We start from the raw sequence: 19,415 nt of genomic DNA, 5'->3' as shown, positions 1-19,415 counted from the left end.
AACACACTTGAACAACTAATTGACAAACACTTGAAACACTTTATTAACTACTCTTTGGTCAGTTGTTGTCTTTTGACACATTCCATTCCAATTTATTTCCAATGAATACAACCAACGGCACAAGTTAGACAAACACTTAAACACTTTACAATTATTGGGCGTTATCACGCGAAAAAGGTAGAAGCATGTAGCAATGAGTCCAAGAAAATTATGCGGCTACGCTAGCTGTTACCATACTTAGACGTCATAAATATCCCCAATGCCAACGTTATTGTCGAAGTTTCGGCAATACACTACAGCAAGGAAGTTTTTAAAGTCTAGAAATTCCTTCTATTCAGCTTTTTGAAGATAAGAAAATCGAAAGACAAGTCTGGTGAGTAATGTTATTTCACTTTTTCAAGGAATGTACTTTATTTTTTTAGAAAAAAACAAGCATAAAACAAAAAACCCGCATTTAAGAAATCGTGGTATGAGCTCCTATTAAGTCACGACAATTTATTTTATCGCTAATACTTATCGAACATATTAAAACGTCTAAGGTTTAAATAAATGAAGAATTAGTGTTTCCTCAACAAAACCAATGTATAATTTTGTTACTGTTGGTCATTTTTCGCAGGTCATATGCAATCTACTTATGGTCAGACTTCTTGAAAATGCTTATTTAGCCAAATGTATTTAAAACTATAAAGCCTAACTACAGGAAAAAAGTTGGAAATACAAAGTGACTTAAAAACAAACACTGAACAGAAAACAAATGACTAACAGAAGCGACCACTGTGGTAAATGCAATTTAATTTCTATAATGATTGAATGAGCGATGATTGTAACATACCAGAAAAAAATCCTCTTCAATGTATATAAATATAGAAACAACTAAAAATATATTCACTGAAACCATATTTGATTGCATTATTCAGCAGATTTCGAAATTAAAAAAACTGGAGGGGTAGGGAAAGGGGGTTGTGATACAAAAGATTTCACGATACGTTTTTAACTAATACTTGGTTCAACAATTAATAGGTTGACAATGGCAATGTCCACCCAGCAAGAGGAGAGGGATCATTTTACCGTGTCCGGATTTTGTGAGGCCATTCTGAGTACAGCAGAATTCGAGTGTTCGCTTGAGGACATACTACACAAAAAGGCGTCTGAGGCAAAGAGGCTAATTTGGAAAATGGAATTAAGTATGTATTACCAATATCATATTCAAATCTTATTTAGATAAACAGGTCAATTATTCAATAAATATAGTCCGTTTTATTCTGTCACTGTATTTCGCCCTACACTCTGTTCTCAGTTTTGCTTCCTGTAATAATTCATATGATAGTTTTCTCTTTAAATTCAAATTCTAGTTGTGTGAGGCACAACCCAAATGGGACAATTGCACAATACCAAAAAAATAACCTTCAGACATCTAAGGGTCAACATATGGCCTCCAATGTAAAACAAGAATATGTCAATAAGACAAAATTTGCGAATTTCTATTCGGTCATCAAACAAGAGCGTAAAATTTGAACGGTTAACTGATTCTGTTGTTACAAATTTAATATATTGAGAATAATTTCATGCAACATCTTCCTTAAAATTTGAGCAGACCTTCCTTTTTTTTAACAATCTAATTGTTTAATTCAACAGAGAGAGAAAATAAGGAAGAGCAGAAATCAGAAAAAGACGAGGATAAAACAGGAATTATGAATGAGGAAGAAAAGAAACCAGAAATGGATGTTGATATATCAACAGAGCAGAGACGGGGTAATTTTTTTTGATATTTTACGCAATTATCACTACTATATTTGCTGGTTGTGCACAAAAATAAGAAGACGTGGTATGATTGCAAATTAGACAACTCCCCATAAGAGACCAAATGACATAAATATCAACAACTATATGTTACCGTATGCATGGCCTTTGATAATGAGTAACACTCATACTGCTTATTAAGAAAATATTATATGAAAGTTTTTTAATGTTCTTCACTGAGAATGACAAATCTAAATGAAAATAAGGAGACAAGTAATAAGGTATTATATATATCATCTCAGATGAAAATTTATATTTCTAATTCTTAAGTTAGTTGGTGGCAATGATGGTACTCACAAATATAAAGGCTGGAGGAAAAGCAAGTAATAGATTTGTCTCTTTTCTTTCTTTCTAGAAATGATAATAACAAAGCCGATCCATGTGCAGAGAATTGGAGAGAATCCATTGAAGAATGTAGTCGGACATATAAACAAGGTACAATAGAGAATTAAGGGGATATTGTAATGGGGTAGATAGATGTTAGTGGTAATAAGAATCCAATATTAAACTTTAAGTTGAACAGTGATTCCATTGCTGTTCTTCATATTAACGATGCAATCTGTTCTCCTTTTAAAAATTCCTTTAATGTAACGTTGCAACACATTTTCTAAACGGTAAAAGCTAAAGTTGTTCCATTTTATTTTAGCCGAAGGATGTGCTTTCTTCGTGCTCATGTGCCTGATAGTCAGTTGGGTTTCGGTAGTTGTAATGAAAATCAAGAGTATTTTTCAATGGTACATTTGAACTTAATGTATGCCGTAAATCTTATTTGTTTCAAATTTAAACAACTTTTTGACATTTCGATAATAAACTTTTCGTTTTTTAAACATATCTTGGCCAAAAGTATTCGTCACCTGCATTTTTTTTTTGCTATTATTTCATACAAAAACACATATTTTCAAAAAAATATTTTGAGGGCATTTTTGGTTGGATTTTTATCAACAAGGCCTTTAAAGACGTAGAATTGTCTAAAGTTTGTTTGTTTATTTGGTTTAAGTTTTGTCTTCAGGTGTTTTTGTTTTCTCTTGTATGAACACATACAATACATTTTTATGATTTAATTTTGTTGAATACATAGCGAATTTCTGAACTGGAAGGATCAATAAATGACAAAGAAACGAAAAAGGACGAAAGGAAAATGAAAAAAGAACTTATGAAAGAGGAAAAAATAAAACAGAAAAAAGCTAAAGAAGAGGAAATGATTGTTAAAACACAGTTCAAAGCAATCGAAAAGAGTAACCAAAGACACAATAAGGATGTGAAGTCAAAATGGAAGAAGGAACAAAAGAGGAGAAAGCAGATGAAAAAGATGGTTGAAAAAGGAAATAGGAATTTAGAAAAAGGTATTTATTTCATAAATATGTCTACTTTCTTCAGTCTTCTTCTAACTTAACGAGTTTTGATGCTTATAGTTGCCGTATGATGTATTAAAATCAATGAAAGAAATATACAAATTTCTAATTCAATTATGATCATATTTCACATTTTTATGATATAATGTATAGAAATTAATTGTCTAATTCAGAGTTCCATGTACATACACGATTCATGAAAAGTTTGTCTTATAGTTTTTAGTACAACTTAATATTTTAAATTTAAAGAGAAATAAATATACAAAATGCGGGTAATAGATAAATTTAGGATCAACAATGCAAAAAATAAACCAAGAGTGCACCGGGAGTTTAAAATCTTTTATGAAAACATTATGAAATTTCTACATCCGTGTTTATCTTTACAGAAATGAAGAAGATAGAGAAAAGGAGAGTAAAGGACGAAAAGAAGAAAGTATTCCAAGCTATTGATGTTGCTCAAGAAAAGCAAAATGATTTAACAACAGTAAGAACAGATGAAGAAACAGAGAAAAATGAAGAAGATAAAAATAAAACTATCGATATTGATGGGGAACAACAAAATGGTTCCAAAATAGTCAAAGCAAATGAAGAGACAGAGAATGACGAAGACGAGAGGAAGACAACAGATCAAACAATCGATGTTGAGAAAAACAAAACAGAGAAAGAGACAGAGATAACCGAAGACGAGAGGGAGACAACAGATCAAACAATCGATGTTGAGAAAAACAAAACAGAGAAAGAGACAGAGATAACCGAAGACGAGAGGGAGACAACAGATCAAACAATCGATGTTGAGAAAAACAAAACAGAGAAAGAGACAGAGATAACCGAAGACGAGAGGGAGACAACAGATCAAACAATCGACGTTGAGAAAAACAAAACAGAGAAAGAGACAGAGATAACCGAAGACGAGAGGGAGACAACAGATCATACAATCGATGTTGAGAAAAACAAAACAGAGAAAGAGACAGAGATAACCGAAGACGAGAGGGAGACAACAGATCAAACAATCGATGTTGAGAAAAACAAAACAGAGAAAGAGACAGAGATAACCGAAGACGAGAGGGAGACAACAGATCAAACAATCGATGTTGAGAAAAACAAAACAGAGAAAGAGACAGAGATAACCGAAGACGAGAGGGAGACAACAGATCAAACAATCGATGTTGAGAAAAACAAAACAGAGAAAGAGACAGAGATAACCGAAGACGAGAGGAAGACAACAGATCAAACAATCGACGTTGAGAAAAACAAAACAGAGAAAGAGACAGAGATAACCGAAGACGAGAGGGAGACAACAGATCAAACAATCGATGTTGAGAAAAACAAAACAGAGAAAGAGACAGAGATAACCGAAGACGAGAGGGAGACAACAGATCAAACAATCGATGTTGAGAAAAACAAAACAGAGAAAGAGACAGAGATAACCGAAGACGAGAGGGAGACAACAGATCAAACAATCGATGTTGAGAAAAACAAAACAGAGAAAGGGACAGAGATAACCGAAGACGAGAGGGAGACAACAGATCAAACAATCGACGTTGAGAAAAACAAAACAGAGAAAGAGACAGAGATAACCGAAGACGAAAGGGAGACAACAGATCAAACAATCGATGTTGAGAAAAACAAAACAAAGAAAGAGACAGAGATAACCGAAGACGAGAGGAAGACAACAGATCAAACAATCGATGTTGAGAAAAACAAAACAGAGAAAGAGACAGAGATAACCGAAGACGAGAGGGAGACAACAGATCAAACAATCGATGTTGAGAAAAACAAAACAGAGAAAGAGACAGAGATAACCGAAGACGAGAGGGAGACAACAGATCAAACAATCGACGTTGAGAAAAACAAAACAGAGAAAGAGACAGAGATAACCGAAGACGAGAGGGAGACAACAGATCAAACAATCGACGTTGAGAAAAACAAAACAGAGAAAGAGACAGAGATAACCGAAGACGAGAGGGAGACAACAGATCAAACAATCGATGTTGAGAAAAACAAAACAGAGAAAGAGACAGAGATAACCGAAGACGAGAGGGAGACAACAGATCAAACAATCGACGTTGAGAAAAACAAAACAGAGAAAGAGACAGAGATAACCGAAGACGAGAGGGAGACAACAGATCAAACAATCGATGTTGAGAAAAACAAAACAGAGAAAGAGACAGAGATAACCGAAGACGAGAGGAAGACAACAGATCAAACAATCGACGTTGAGAAAAACAAAACAGAGAAAGAGACAGAGATAACCGAAGACGAGAGGGAGACAACAGATCAAACAATCGACGTTGAGAAAAACAAAACAGAGAAAGAGACAGAGATAACCGAAGACGAGAGGGAGACAACAGATCAAACAATCGATGTTGAGAAAAACAAAACAGAGAAAGAGACAGAGATAACCGAAGACGAGAGGGAGACAACAGATCAAACAATCGATGTTGAGAAAAACAAAACAGAGAAAGAGACAGAGATAACCGAAGACGAGAGGGAGACAACAGATCAAACAATCGATGTTGAGAAAAACAAAACAGAGAAAGGGACAGAGATAACCGAAGACGAGAGGGAGACAACAGATCAAACAATCGACGTTGAGAAAAACAAAACAGAGAAAGAGACAGAGATAACCGAAGACGAAAGGGAGACAACAGATCAAACAATCGATGTTGAGAAAAACAAAACAAAGAAAGAGACAGAGATAACCGAAGACGAGAGGAAGACAACAGATCAAACAATCGATGTTGAGAAAAACAAAACAGAGAAAGAGACAGAGATAACCGAAGACGAGAGGAAGACAACAGATCAAACAATCGATGTTGAGAAAAACAAAACAGAGAAAGAGACAGAGATAACCGAAGACGAGAGGGAGACAACAGATCAAACAATCGATGTTGAGAAAAACAAAACAGAGAAAGAGACAGAGATAACCAAAGAACAGACACTCAACTGTGATAGTATTGGAAATAATGAAGTGAAAGAAAATTCCGAAAAAGATGCAAAAGACATTAAAATGAGTACCAAAAATGCCGGAAAGAAAACCACATTTGCTGCAAGAATCAGTGGATTTTTCCGATCCTTATCGTGTATCAAAAAGCAGAAGAAAAGCAAAGATGTGTGCTGATAAACTAGCTATTTTCTATAATTTTTTTACGTTCTATTTTCTTAATAAAAAGTCAAAACCATTGTTACTTTGTTGAAGATTCTGTTTATTTATAGACTTTAATTGTGCTTTAAATATAGCATTTTGTAACTGCTAGTACACTCCTACTCCGGTAGTTTGTGTCGCTTTTCTTTTTGCTAGTTTTTGTGTGTGCTTCGGTGCCGATCTTAAGTCCAATCAACTTCAAACGTAGATCACATGTTCCCTTTGATATTATCCTTTTAATTTAACTACGAAATTAGAGATTTTCTCCCATTTTCACGGTCCACTGAAGTCCGTTTCAATATACACGTAATAAAAGATTCGATACGATTGCCATTGAGACAACTCTTCCCAAGAGACCACATGACATAGAAATCATAATTACTACAATCGGTCATCGTGCTGCCGTCAACAATACAAAAAACCTATCCGTATATGTAGATATAAAAGGCCCCGAAATGACAAATGTAAAACAATTCAAACTGGAAAAACAAAAGGACTAATCTATGTACAAAATAATGAACGAATATGTAACACACCAACAAAAGACAAGTACTGAATTACAGGCTACTGACTTGGGACAGGCACATATAAAACGTAATAGATAACATGTTTGTAAGCGCAAAACACTCCCTCTTAACCGGAAACAGTGGTGTAAAAATACAACATAAGAACAAAACAAAATTCAGCTGAAAGGATATACTCATTAGATGGATACAAATAGAAATCTATCTATCAAAAATACAGATTGGACGTGGCCAGGTATTTGTACATCTAAACAACAAAAAAACAGAAGTAAAGACCTGAGAGTACTCGCAGTAACTGACAACTAGTTCAAAGCCTTTAACAACTAATGAAAAAAATGCATCCACTGGAGACGAAACTAAAGATTGTTTGTACCAAATTTCATGAAAAAATCATTGATGCAAATGTTTTTAATTTGACAAATATACAACAAAAAATGACGTTTTTTTTCCTACATTCATGAACATTTGAAAAAGAGTTATTTTTAAACAAAATATTTCATAAATTTATAGGATACTAATTTAAAAGAGAACTTGTAAATAATTTAACAAAAAGTAGCTTGTGTTTATCTTTTAAAATAAAAAAGTTTTGCATTTCTATCGGGAGGAAAAATACGTCCGCAAATCCGAATTTTGAGCAAATATCTAAAATGTCAACATCACATGAAGGTATATTTATTATAACATATTTGATTTACGCAGGTAAAAGATAGCCTTTATATCTTAAATGGAAAAGTTCTCGTCGTCACTCAGAAAACTGTTGGACTATATGCTCTTTAGCCTACAAAAAATATTCATGAAACAAAAACCTGTAAGTTCTGCTACAAATTTAAAGGGAACACATATAGGGGTTATCTGTTGAAGTTTGCATTTAACCGTCACCATCATCCCATGAAAGTACTAAATTCTCAGTGACTACGATCTACTAATAAACACGGACTCTGATTCAAACTTAAACTATTATTACCACATTGATCTGTGTCCACACTTGTTCTGAAATAAGATTTTATTTTGCAGCTTCGATACCGTCATAATTCTATAGGATGTAAAAAAAAAATGTGAAGAAACTTTGGACCATAGTATGGTGGCAATATGCGGTCATTTCGCCTTTTTGTGTTTGCTCCTTTCACTTTACAAACACAAAATCGGGAAATCGAGAAATCGAGAAAGCGAAATCGGGAAATTGAGAAATCGGGAAATTGAGAAATCGTGAAATAGAGAAATCGGTAAATCGGGAAATAGAGAAATCGGAAAATCGAGAAAGCAAGAAAAAGCACAAAAGATGTTACAAAAGGGTATCTATTTAATGGACATTTTTAAAATGTAATCATGCATATGGATACAAAATTTCCCATATTTGTAGAGCGTTAAAAACTACATCTAGTATGAAGCTCTAAAAAAATTACACACTGAGATGTTATAAAGTCAACAATATGCATTAATGAGCAACACAACGGGTGCCACATGTGGCACAGGAACTGCTTACCCTTCAGAAGCACTTGAGATCACCCCCAGTTTTTGTTGGGGTCCGTGTTGCTTAGTCTTCAGTTTTCTATCTTGTGTGTTGTGTACTATTATTTGTCTTTTGTCTGTTTAGTTTTTAGCCATGACGTTGTCATTTTATTCTCGATCTATGAGTTTGACTGTCCCTCTGGGTACTGACGTCCCTTTTTTTAACACTATGTATACATTTTATATCTTGCAATTTTCCTTTTCACCCTAATAAAACTTAACTAATTACTATATAATTTCTTAAACTTGTAAGTATTGCCACTGTTATACTGACGCTAACGCTTTCTAAGATATGATTTATAGAAATTAAACATTCAGAGTTCAATAAAGAAGCACATTTAGGAACTTCTAAAAATATTGTATGAATTCGAAATCACGAATTTAATCATATCATATTTTTGGATGGTCCTAAATGGGCTTCTGTAGACTTCTTAAGACACATACAAAAAATGTGTCTTATTTGCAGTTTGTTAGTATATTAAGGGAACATACTGTTACAGCCGATTTCTTTGAGTCATTCTTCGTTAGGTAAACTATCCTCCTTTAAGAGAGGACTAGACCGACAGATAACCAATCTATTTATCTGTTAGACTAGGCTACTTTGAAATGAGGATAGTATTCTTGAACTTATTAGGACTTCAAGGTTTAGCTAAATCCATTGGATGTGTACAGATCGATAATTAAGTCTTTAGATGCATGATTTTTTTATTAGTTGTTAGTGGCTTTGAACTAGCTGTCAGTTAACTGTGAGTTATCTCAGATCTGTAACTAGTGTCTTTTTGTTGCTTGGATGTACAAGTACCCGGCCACGTCCAATTGTATTTATAATAATTGTAGTATTTGTATTTTTATCAATCTGATGAGTAAATATAAAAAAAAAGAAGATGTGTTATGATTGCCAATGAGACAACTGTCCACAAGAGACCAAAATGAAACAGAAAAGCCTTTTTTAACTGATTCTTATAGTTCGTTCTTATGTAGTACTGTTATATTACCACTGTCCCAGGGTTGGGATCCCGCCACATTCTTTATGTATGAGCCTGTCCCAAGAGCCTGTAATTCAGTGGTTGTCGTCTGTTATGTTACATATTTGTTTTGCATTCATTTTTTGTACATAAATTAGGCCGTAACTTTTCTCGTTTGAATAGTTTTACATTGTAATTTGGGTACCTTTTATAGCTGACTATGCGGTATGGACTTTCCTGGTTATTGAATGCTACACAGTCACCTATAGTTGTTAATTTCTATTTCATTTTGTCTCTTGTGGAGAGTTGACTCATTGACAATCTTACTACATCTTCTCTTTTCATAATTAAGCATTTGCGATAGGGACATTTAAAAATTGAGAGTAAATGGGGAATGTGTCAAAGAGAGAACAACCCGACCAAAGAGCAGACGACAGCTGAAGGCCACCAAGGGATCTTCAATGCAGATAAACTTCCGCACCCGGAGGCGTGCTTCAGCTGGCTCAAAAACAAAAATGTATACTAGTTCAGTGATAATTGATGACATACTGAACTCCGGAATATACGCAAGAAACTAAAATTAAAAATCATACAAGACTAACAAAGACAAGATGCTCCTGACTTGGGACAGGAGCAAAAATGAAATGGGGTTAAGCATGTTTTTTGAGATCTCAACCACATGTTTTGTTAAGTCAATGAACAACATTGATACAACATAGATACACCACAAGCTTACTGGACAATGTCTAATTATTGTGATTGAATAGATGTATTTACAAATTCCAGCAATGAAATAAGTGTAAAATTCATACAAACCGATTCTACTTTGAAGCTCTCAAACCATTTTAACCAAATCAAATAAAAAGTATAAGGTAATCGTAAATTCATGGCACTTTAATCTATCGATACATGTGTCGTGGCATTGCACAATGTCGTATTTTTTTCTGACTGTTAATGAAGTCATTATACTTAATATGTTGGATTGTGAATGCATACTGATTTGTATTTTAATATCAATCAGTTCACATTTAGAGTTTAGTGTTAGATGCATATTTCTATTGGTATTAGATATAAAAAGAATTGGCCCGGGTATGAGTGCCAATGAGACAACTCTCCATCCAAGTCACAATTTATAAAGGTAAATCATTATGGTCAAAGTACGATTCTCAACATATTAGTTGTTGTTTACCGTGAACTAGCTGCCAGTAACTGTAACAACTCTTTAGTTGGTGTGATGTATAAGTACCCTGCAACGTCAACTCTGTGCTTTTTGTAACATCTATTTCTAATTGTATCCATCTGATGAGTTCCACTATGCCTCTTTTGAAGTGTTTGTCTAATTGCAAACATACCTCATTTATTTTGGAGTATTTCAAGCTAACCTCTGAGATAAAAAAAAAAAAACCAGTTTAACGTAGAATCCAATGAGAAAGACATTCACATCAATGCATGCACAAATGGAACAAGGGTGGTGGGCGCCAATGTGGCTAAATGTGCATTGAAGGTTAATCCAGATCCTTTAATTTATATATAAAACAAAATACCTGAAAGTTCTTTTAAATGAAAGGAACACATAAAGCCGGTTATTTAATAAATATTACTACTTGTAGCAATACCTATAGTGCAAAATTCAGGATAAAAGTACTTAAAGTATCAAGAATCAAAACAAACGATTGTTATCCACATTGATCTGTGTCCACACTTGTGCAATAAAATATCAGTATTTTGCGGCGTCGATACAGCGTTCATATTTTTTTATGATGTCAAGTCTACAACTGTAATTGGCAGAGAAAACTTCAAACAGCAGAAATGTTCCGCAAAGTAATACCTACAATCAAATTAGCTAAATGACCCGGTGAAACACGCCATTATTCCGACAGCCCATTAGTCCGACAGCCCATTGTTCCGACAACCCATAAGTCCGATAATCCAATAGTCCAACAACCCATTGCTCCGACAGCCCAATACTCCGACAGCCCATAAGTCCGACACTTATCAAGCCAAGTATTAGGATATCAGGGTAAAATAAAACGTGTCTGTCTGTATTATTACGTTTAGATATGTAATAATATATTTTAAGAAATAACTCCATATATACTAGTAACATAAGGCTGGGTTAGTTCGAATCCTTTCTATACACTCAATTCGAAATCTGCATATAGAATAGAACAGAAAATATTATTTCACTTTCCGAATTAAAGGGTATATAAACAGCATATAAATCAAAAACAACCATTGATGGTGTGTGCTACTGAAGTTTAGCAATGACATATCATACAATTGTTTGACCAAACAAATTACTAATTTGACACAGAGATGCCGTGTCAGGATATACTATATAAAGGCATATGCACATAACATAAACAGTGTATGTAAAGTGCGGATCCTAAAATATCATTTTCACTGTATATGCCAGAAATTTCTGCTGTAGAATGATAAATAAACAGACGACTTTTTTTTTATTTTTGAAGAAAATGAAGAAAATAAGTTAAAATGTATATGTTAAGAAACACATAATACTAATAAAACAAATTTAGAGATGCGAACGGGTTTTTTTTTCGCGCCTAAAGCCAATTAGCTGTGAAATATATACTAAAATAGGTGAATATTTAGGACATTTCACGAACAGATCGTGCAGGTGTTTTATAACTAACAGGTAAGATGTTGTTGCAGAAAAAAATATTCATTTCAACACAATTATTAAAGTAGTATAACGTAGAATAGGTTTTGTCATTCAGTTTCTTCATATTGAACTGAATTCCACTATGATGCTTTCTTTATGCGAGTCATGTTTAATTCTACAATAAAAATTCCTCGCATCTTCGAAAATTCCACATCAGAAATGACTGCACTAACAGTAATAATTAATCGCATCTATAGTTAAAATGGATCGCTTTCAATAACTTCGATATGCTATATTATGTTGCTTTTATAACACTTATTTGAACTTTAATGCTGTTTGTACATAATATAGACATATCACAATGAAAATATGTAAAAACTTTCCTTCCAATCAATTAATTTGGTATTTTCAAAACGTAAACAAATACAGTTTTCCCATGATCCTTTATTCTACAATAGACATACCCGCATATAACAGTGAAAATGAACTAGCTGGATTCGCACTTTATATACACTGATAAAGAAGAAATGACAGGACGTAAAGACAAAGCGACAAAAAACATTAAATATTTACACTATAAGACAGTCCCGGCGTTCCATACTCCCGCACAAATACTTTGTTGTTGAGTTGTGAATGTGAAAAAGCCTCGCACCGTATAGCTGACTTATATATAAGCCTTGAAAAATCATTGTATTGTAGTTCCATCGAAAAATGTGACGAAAATTTTCAACTTGGCTGTCATGTGAAACGTGTTCGGTAAACAGGAATTTGTTGAGTAATGAATCTGAAAACGTATCACAAGATATAGCCGACTTCAATAAACCTTTCAGAAATCCTTGTAATGTCGTTCATGAAAAAGATGCAACGAAAATATCCATGGGACGGACGGACGAACTGACGGACTGGCTGACTGACGAGTGGACGGTTGAATGGACGGACAGACAGAGGTAAAACAGTATATTCCCACTTTTGCAAAGCGGCGGTATAATGATTGGGTCAACATTAAGTACTTTACAATACTAATATCATAGTAATAATATGATATAATTATCTTTAAGCACCGTAAGCCTCAGTCACAATCGGAGCCAAAACAAAGAAGAAAAAAACCAGCCAGCACATTGATATCAAATAACAGTCAGTATCAAACCTTGTACTACATAATTCAAAAGAACTAACAATATAATCATCATTTGTTTCCCCTATAATAGTAAAGTTTTCTTGTGTTTACATCGAAGATTTATCATATTCATCTAACTTTTCAAAGTTATGACATGCGCTAGATTGAATATGCTGAAAGAGTTCCTCCCTCAAATTTTGATAATGTGAGCATTCGATTGAAAAATGACGCGCATCCTCAACTTTATCAGCTGTACAATACGATTTTTTGAATATCTGGCATTTTCAATTCTTATTGAAATGGTTGAGAATCGATTCTTAATTAACATATGAACTTCCTTTTCTTAAAATCAATGATATCCAAATATTTTTCTCCTTGAAAACAATCTTTAAATGAAAAATAAGTGTCAATGCCACAAAACACACAATGTAGTAAGTTTTTACAATTAAACAATTTGAGAAAGACACAAGCAGGACAAGAATGTCACACCATGATTGTCTTAGATTTCTTACAACAAATGGAAGTTTTTAACGACCTTGACTGGCTATACAGCCCTTGCACGGTAGATTTCTTACTAGTTGTTATTTGGCTTTTATACTGCACTCGTTCTATTTGAACAGTCAAAATACGTTGACTGTATATTTCTATGTCATAAACAGTCACCGACCCGATATCACTTTCCCTCATGAATATTTTTAAAAATAGAAGTTGCCGAAATGTTCATTTTTTTTTGGTATTGCTATGAGTTACAATTTATGACAAAAATCAGCAAAGACCCATCCAAACAACATCTGATAAACAAATTTAATAATACTTTTAGATATTTGAATGATATTTTGGCTCTCAACAATGACGACTTCAGTACATGTATGTATACTAAAGAAATTTATCCTGTTGAACTTACTTTAAATAAAGCTAATACTAACAATGACCACTGTCCTTTCCTCGATCTTGATATCTATATCACTAACGGAAAGCTTAATACTAAAATTGATAAGAGATGATTTTTCATTTCCTATCGTTAATTATCCATTTTTAGATGGTGACGTTCCCTTGTCACCATCTTACGGTAATTATATATCTCAACTTGTACGATTCGCTCGTGTATGTAACAATGTTTTAAATTTTAACGAGAGAAATTTACGTATTACTGAAAAATTATTACACCAGGGTTTTCGATGTCACAAACTAGTCAAAACATTTACTAAATTTTATCATCGGTATAAGGACATCATTCGTAAATATAGCTCAACATGAGGACTTCTTATACGTTCAGGTATTTCACGTCCATTTTTTATGGAAATATTCTTTATAAAGCACAAAAATGTCAGTATTCATCTCAGAAACTAACAAAACCTTTAAATAGACTTATTAAGAAGGGATATAGTTACGATATTGTAGTCAGGTCATTAAAGATTGCATATTTTGGCGTTAATATTGAGTCACTTATTATAGGGTCTTTGAATCGGAACTAAACACATTTATTTAAAACCCAGTTGTAGGCATGACACGGGTTATGTTCTTCTCATATATGTTATAATGGTATGGTACTAAACCCTAACGGGAAGTATTGTGCCTGATATTCATATGATGAAATCATAATCTTTCAATCAGTCAGTTTAATTGAAGTCTGGAGCTGGCATGTCAGTTAACTGCTAGTAGTCTGTTGTTATTTATGTATAATTGTCATTTTGTTTATTTTCTTTGGTTACATCTTCCGACATCAGACTCGGATTTCTCTTGAATTGAATTTTAAATGTGCGTTTTGTTATGCGTTTACTTTACTACATTGGCTAGAGGTATAGGGGGAGGGTTGAGATCTCATAAACATGTTTAACCCCGCCGCATTTTTGCGCCTGTCCCAAGTGAGGAGCCTCTGGCCTGTGTTAGTCTTGTATTATTTTAATTTTAGTTTCTTGTGTACAATTTGGAAATTAGTATGGTGCTCATTATCACTGAACTAGTATATATTTGTTTAGGGGCCAGCTGAAGGACGCATCCGGGTGCGGGAATTTCTCGCTACATTGAAGACCTGTTGGTGACCTTCTGCTGTTGTTTTTTCTATGGTCGGGTTGTTGTCTCTTTGACACATTCCCCATTTCCATTCTCAATTTTATGTCCGTCATATTTGTTTTTCGTAATAAGTTTTGTTGTAAATCATCAGTCCTGCACTTGCTTCAACCATTATATGTTTCTAGATTTTGAAGTAAGCTCGGGATATAAAATTGGTATCACTACAAATAAATAGAGTGTCATCTCTCAGACTATGTCTGATCGATCGCTATTGGAAGACAAGTGCTGTGTACTGTCTCTGTATTTCGTGGATTAACATTCCCGAACATGATACCGTATTCATAATTGGAATTGCTAATCTTTTCTGAGCACATATTTCGTCCTAGTTGTCATCTTATTCTTAAGGATCTGGGTATGTATTTGTCTCTTTGTTTTTCTCAATTTGACTGACGCTATATTAGTCCCTTATTTCTGCGACAAAATTAGTTTAAATAAAACTCAGATAAGTGAAACAAGGGGTAGAAAGTGTTGCAACCAAAGAGGGCGGGTAGTGTTATCCAACTCCGATATATTTCTTTATGTAGTTTATAGTGATGAAACCTCACTCCCCTGATACGCGAAAGGGGGTAACCGACGATCTAGTGAAAGAAGGTAGATCAAGTCACACACAAAAAACACAACACAGACTGACAGTGGACACATAAACGATGAAATGTAAAGAAAAATAAAATACCCAGACACGTAAAACGAAAGAGGGACCAGGGTAAGGACTGAGCAGTTGCAATAAGCATGTGTATCCACTCCATTATACTGAGACTTATGTCCCGCATGGAAAGAATAATTCAGGAATCAAAACGGACAACCACAAATAGCACAGAGAACGAAGTTGATCTTTTTTAGAGAAAATTTACCCATACACATAAGAAAAGTGCATTGTCGGAATAATGGGATGTCGCATTAATGGGTTGTCGGAAAAGTGGGCTGTCGGAGTAATGGGCTGTCGGAATAGTGGGCTGTCGGAGTAATGAGCTATCGGAATAATGGTTGTCGGACTAATGGGATGTCACCAAATTATCTACTGGTCGAAAAGTCTGTGACATAACAAAAGAGGAACGAAAGATACCAGAGGGACAATTAAACTCATAAATCGAAAATAAACTGACAACGCCATGACTAAAAATGAAAAGGACAAACAGAGAAACAATAGTACACAGGACACAACATAGAAAAATAAAGAATAAACAACACGAACCCCACCAAAAACTAGGGTGATCTCATGTGCTTCGGAAGGGTAAGCAAATCCTGCTCAACATGTGGCACCCGTCGTGTTGCTTGTGAGATATCAAATCTGGTAAATAGTAACAACTTATTAGCCGTCATCACACAGAAAAGGGAGATAACAAAGAATCTGAGAAAACTGCAGGCTACGCTGTTACTAATGGCTAACACTTGGAAAAACTTTTTGACAAACACAGTGAAACTTATTGTTATTACAGTGGACAATTTATTGACAAACACATTGTTAGTTACTGGCTTTGAACTAGCTGTCAGATAACTACGAGTACTCTCAGATCTGTTCATTGTGTCTTTTTGTGTCGGGATGTGTAAGTACCCGGCCACGTCCACTTTTATTTTTTGTCTATCTGATGAGTTAAGCCTTTTTCAACTGATTTTTATAGTTCGTTTCTTATGTTGTACTGTTATACCACTGTCCCAGGTTAGGGGGAGGGTTGGGATCCCGCTAACATGTTTAACCCCGCCACATTATTGATGTATGTGCCTGTCCCAAGTCAGGAGCCTGTAATTCAGTGGTTGTCGTTTGTTTATGTGTTACATATTTGTTTTTCGTTCATTTTTTTGTTTGTTTTTTTTACATAAATAAGGCCGTTAGTTTTCTTGTTTGAATTGTTTTACATTGTCTTATCGGGGCCTTTTATAGCTGACTATGCGGTATGGGCTTTGCTCATTGTTGAAGGCCGTACGGTGACCTATAGTTGTTAATGTTTGTGTCATTTTTGTCTTTTGTGGATAGTTGTCTCATTGGCAATCATACCACATCTTCTTTTTTTATACATTGCAATTTATTGGGCGTTTTCACACAAAAAAGGTAGATACACAGTGAATCTGAGAAAACTATGCGACAGGGCTGTTACCATACTTCGACGTCATAAATATCCCCAATGCCAACGCGATTGTCGAAGTATCGGCAATATGCTGCACAGCGGAATAAGTTTTTAAAGTCTAGAAATTTATTCTATTCAGCTTTTTGGAGATAAGAAAATCGAAAGACTATTCTGGTGAGTAATGTTATTTACCATTTTTCAAGTTATGTTCTTTTCAATTAGTTATTTTATCGCTGGTGTTTATCTAACATGCAAAGACGTTTACGGTTTAGATGAAGAATTATAGTCTTGCCTTAACAACAAATATGTATAATTTTGAAGTTACTGTTGGCCATTTTTCGCAGGTCATATGCAATCTCCATTATGGCCAGACTTTAAGAAAATACTTATTTAGCAAAATGTATTTAAAATAATATCATAACTACGGGTAATAAGTGCAATTTTCTTCGTATCATGATTGGATTAGCGATGCAATGATTTTAACATACTTCAAAATACTCTTCAATGCATATAAATATTCTCATTTAGAACTACGAAAACTCTATTCAGTGATACACTAATTGCTTGATACAGCAGATTTCGAAATTTAAAAGCATGGAGGGGTTGGGGAAAAGAGGAGGGGGAGAGGGTTGATACAAAAGATTTCATGATACAAAAGATTGCATGACACATTTTTAACTAATTTATGGTTCAACAATTATTAGGTTGAGAATGGCAATGATCACCCAACAAGAGGAGAGGGATCATTTTACCGTGTCCGTGTTTTGTGAGGCCATTTTAAGTACCGCAGAATTTGAGTGTTCGCTTGAGGACATCCTAGACAAAAAGGCTTCTGAGGCAAAGAGGCTTATTTGGAAAATGGAATTAAGTATGTAATACTAGTATCCTATTCAAATCTTTTTGAGATAAACAGGACAATTGTTCATTAAATATAGTTCGTTATTTTCTGTCACTTTATTTTAGCCTACATCTTTTCTAAGTTTTGTTAGGTGTTTCCTGTAATATTTCATTTGACTCAGTTTGATAGTTTACTCTTTAAATTCAAATTCTAGTTGTGTGAGGCACAACACAAATGGGACAATTGTAGTGCACAATGCCAAAAAATAACCTTCATACATCTAAAGGTCAACATACGGCCTCCATTGAAAACAAAAATTGTCTTATAGAATATGTCGCTACGATAAAATTTGCGAATTTCTATTCGGTCATCAAACAAGCGCTTAAAGTTTGAACGGTTAACTGATTCTGTTGTTACTAATTCAATATATTGAGAATAATTTCATGTAACATCTTATTTTTGGTTTAAAATTTTAGCAGGCTTTCCTTATTTTAAAATTTATTTGATTTATTTCAACAGAGAGAGAAAATAAGGAAGAGCAGAAATCAGAAAAAGACGAGGATAAAACAGGAATTATGAATGAGGAAGAAAAGAAACCAGAAATGGATGTGGATATACCAACAGAGCAGAGGAGAGGTAATTTTCTTTGATATTTTTACGCAATTTAATTGTCACCACATTTGCTTGTTGTGTACAAAAATTAGAAGATGTGGTATGATTGCAATGATTAGACAACTCCCCACAAGAGACCATATGACATATTACCTTTAATAATGAGTAACACCCATACCGCTTATTCAGTGTATCTTTCATGAAAGTTTTTTTTTAAATTTTCTTCAATGAGAATGACAAATCTGAATGAAAATAAGGAGACAAGTTAGGTATCATATCATCTCAGATGAGAGTTTATATTTCTAATTCTTAAGTTAGTTGGTGGCAATGATGGGACTCACAAACCTAAAGGCCGGAGGAAAAGCACGTAAAAGATTGTTCTTTTTTCTTTCTTTCTAGAAATAATAATAACAAGGCCGATCCACGTGCAGAGAATTGGAGAGAATCCATTGAAGAATGCAGTCGGACATATAAATAAGGTACAATAGAGAATTAAGGGGACATTATAATGGGGTAGATGTTAACCGTTATAAGAATCCAATTTCTAAGTGGAACATTGTTTCATTGCTGTTCTTCATATTAACGATGAAATCTGTTCTCCTTTTAAAAATTCCTTTAAGGGCATACGATACAGTTTTGATCCTGTATTTACAAGTTCATGAAAATTTGCATATAGGCTATTTTTTACCTGATTAAATCAAATATGTAATAAAAAATATACCTTCATGTGCTACTTTTTGAGTAAAATGAGGTCGAAATTTTGTATATTTGCTCAAAATTCAGATTTGTGGCCG

General features: G+C 34.1%; 2 protein-coding genes across 5 annotated transcripts in view; both read left to right on the top strand.

Moving 5' to 3' along the window:
- LOC143069137 (uncharacterized) overlaps positions 1–19,415 on the top strand; it is a 37,543-nt gene that overhangs the window by 13,167 nt on the left and 4,961 nt on the right. For 2 of the 4 annotated variants that reach the window (XM_076243618.1, XM_076243619.1), the window contains one exon: positions 19,021–19,100. In XM_076243618.1, coding sequence (XP_076099733.1) covers positions 19,021–19,100 — 80 coding nt within the window. Of the gene's footprint in view, positions 1–17,230; positions 17,346–17,875; positions 18,040–18,528; positions 18,646–19,020; positions 19,101–19,415 lie in introns of those variants that run through there. The other 2 variants (XM_076243617.1, XM_076243620.1) reach the window with 2 other exon arrangements.
- LOC143069134 (uncharacterized) lies at positions 280–6,326 on the top strand. Its single transcript, XM_076243615.1, has 6 exons — positions 280–373; positions 1,021–1,184; positions 1,636–1,752; positions 2,156–2,235; positions 2,879–3,143; positions 3,539–6,326. The coding sequence occupies exons 2-6, from the start codon at positions 1,028–1,030 to the stop codon at positions 6,271–6,273; spliced, it is 3,354 nt and encodes a 1,117-aa protein (XP_076099730.1). The 5' UTR covers positions 280–373; positions 1,021–1,027; the 3' UTR covers positions 6,274–6,326.

The sequence above is a fragment of the Mytilus galloprovincialis genome, chromosome 3 (genome assembly GCF_965363235.1).
Source record: "Mytilus galloprovincialis chromosome 3, xbMytGall1.hap1.1, whole genome shotgun sequence".
Taxonomy (NCBI): Eukaryota; Metazoa; Mollusca; class Bivalvia; order Mytilida; family Mytilidae; genus Mytilus; species Mytilus galloprovincialis.
This window is presented reverse-complemented; position numbering and strand designations above follow the sequence as displayed.

Bases quoted from the DNA above. Each gene is read 5' to 3' on its own strand.
- LOC143069134 (XM_076243615.1), top strand. From the start codon at position 1,028: ATGGCAATGTCCACCCAGCAAGAGGAGAGGGATCATTTTACCGTGTCC. The intron at 1,185-1,635 runs GTATGTATTACC...TTAATTCAACAG, and splicing joins AATTTGGAAAATGGAATTAA to AGAGAGAAAATAAGGAAGAG. The intron at 3,144-3,538 runs GTATTTATTTCA...TTATCTTTACAG, and splicing joins AAATAGGAATTTAGAAAAAG to AAATGAAGAAGATAGAGAAA.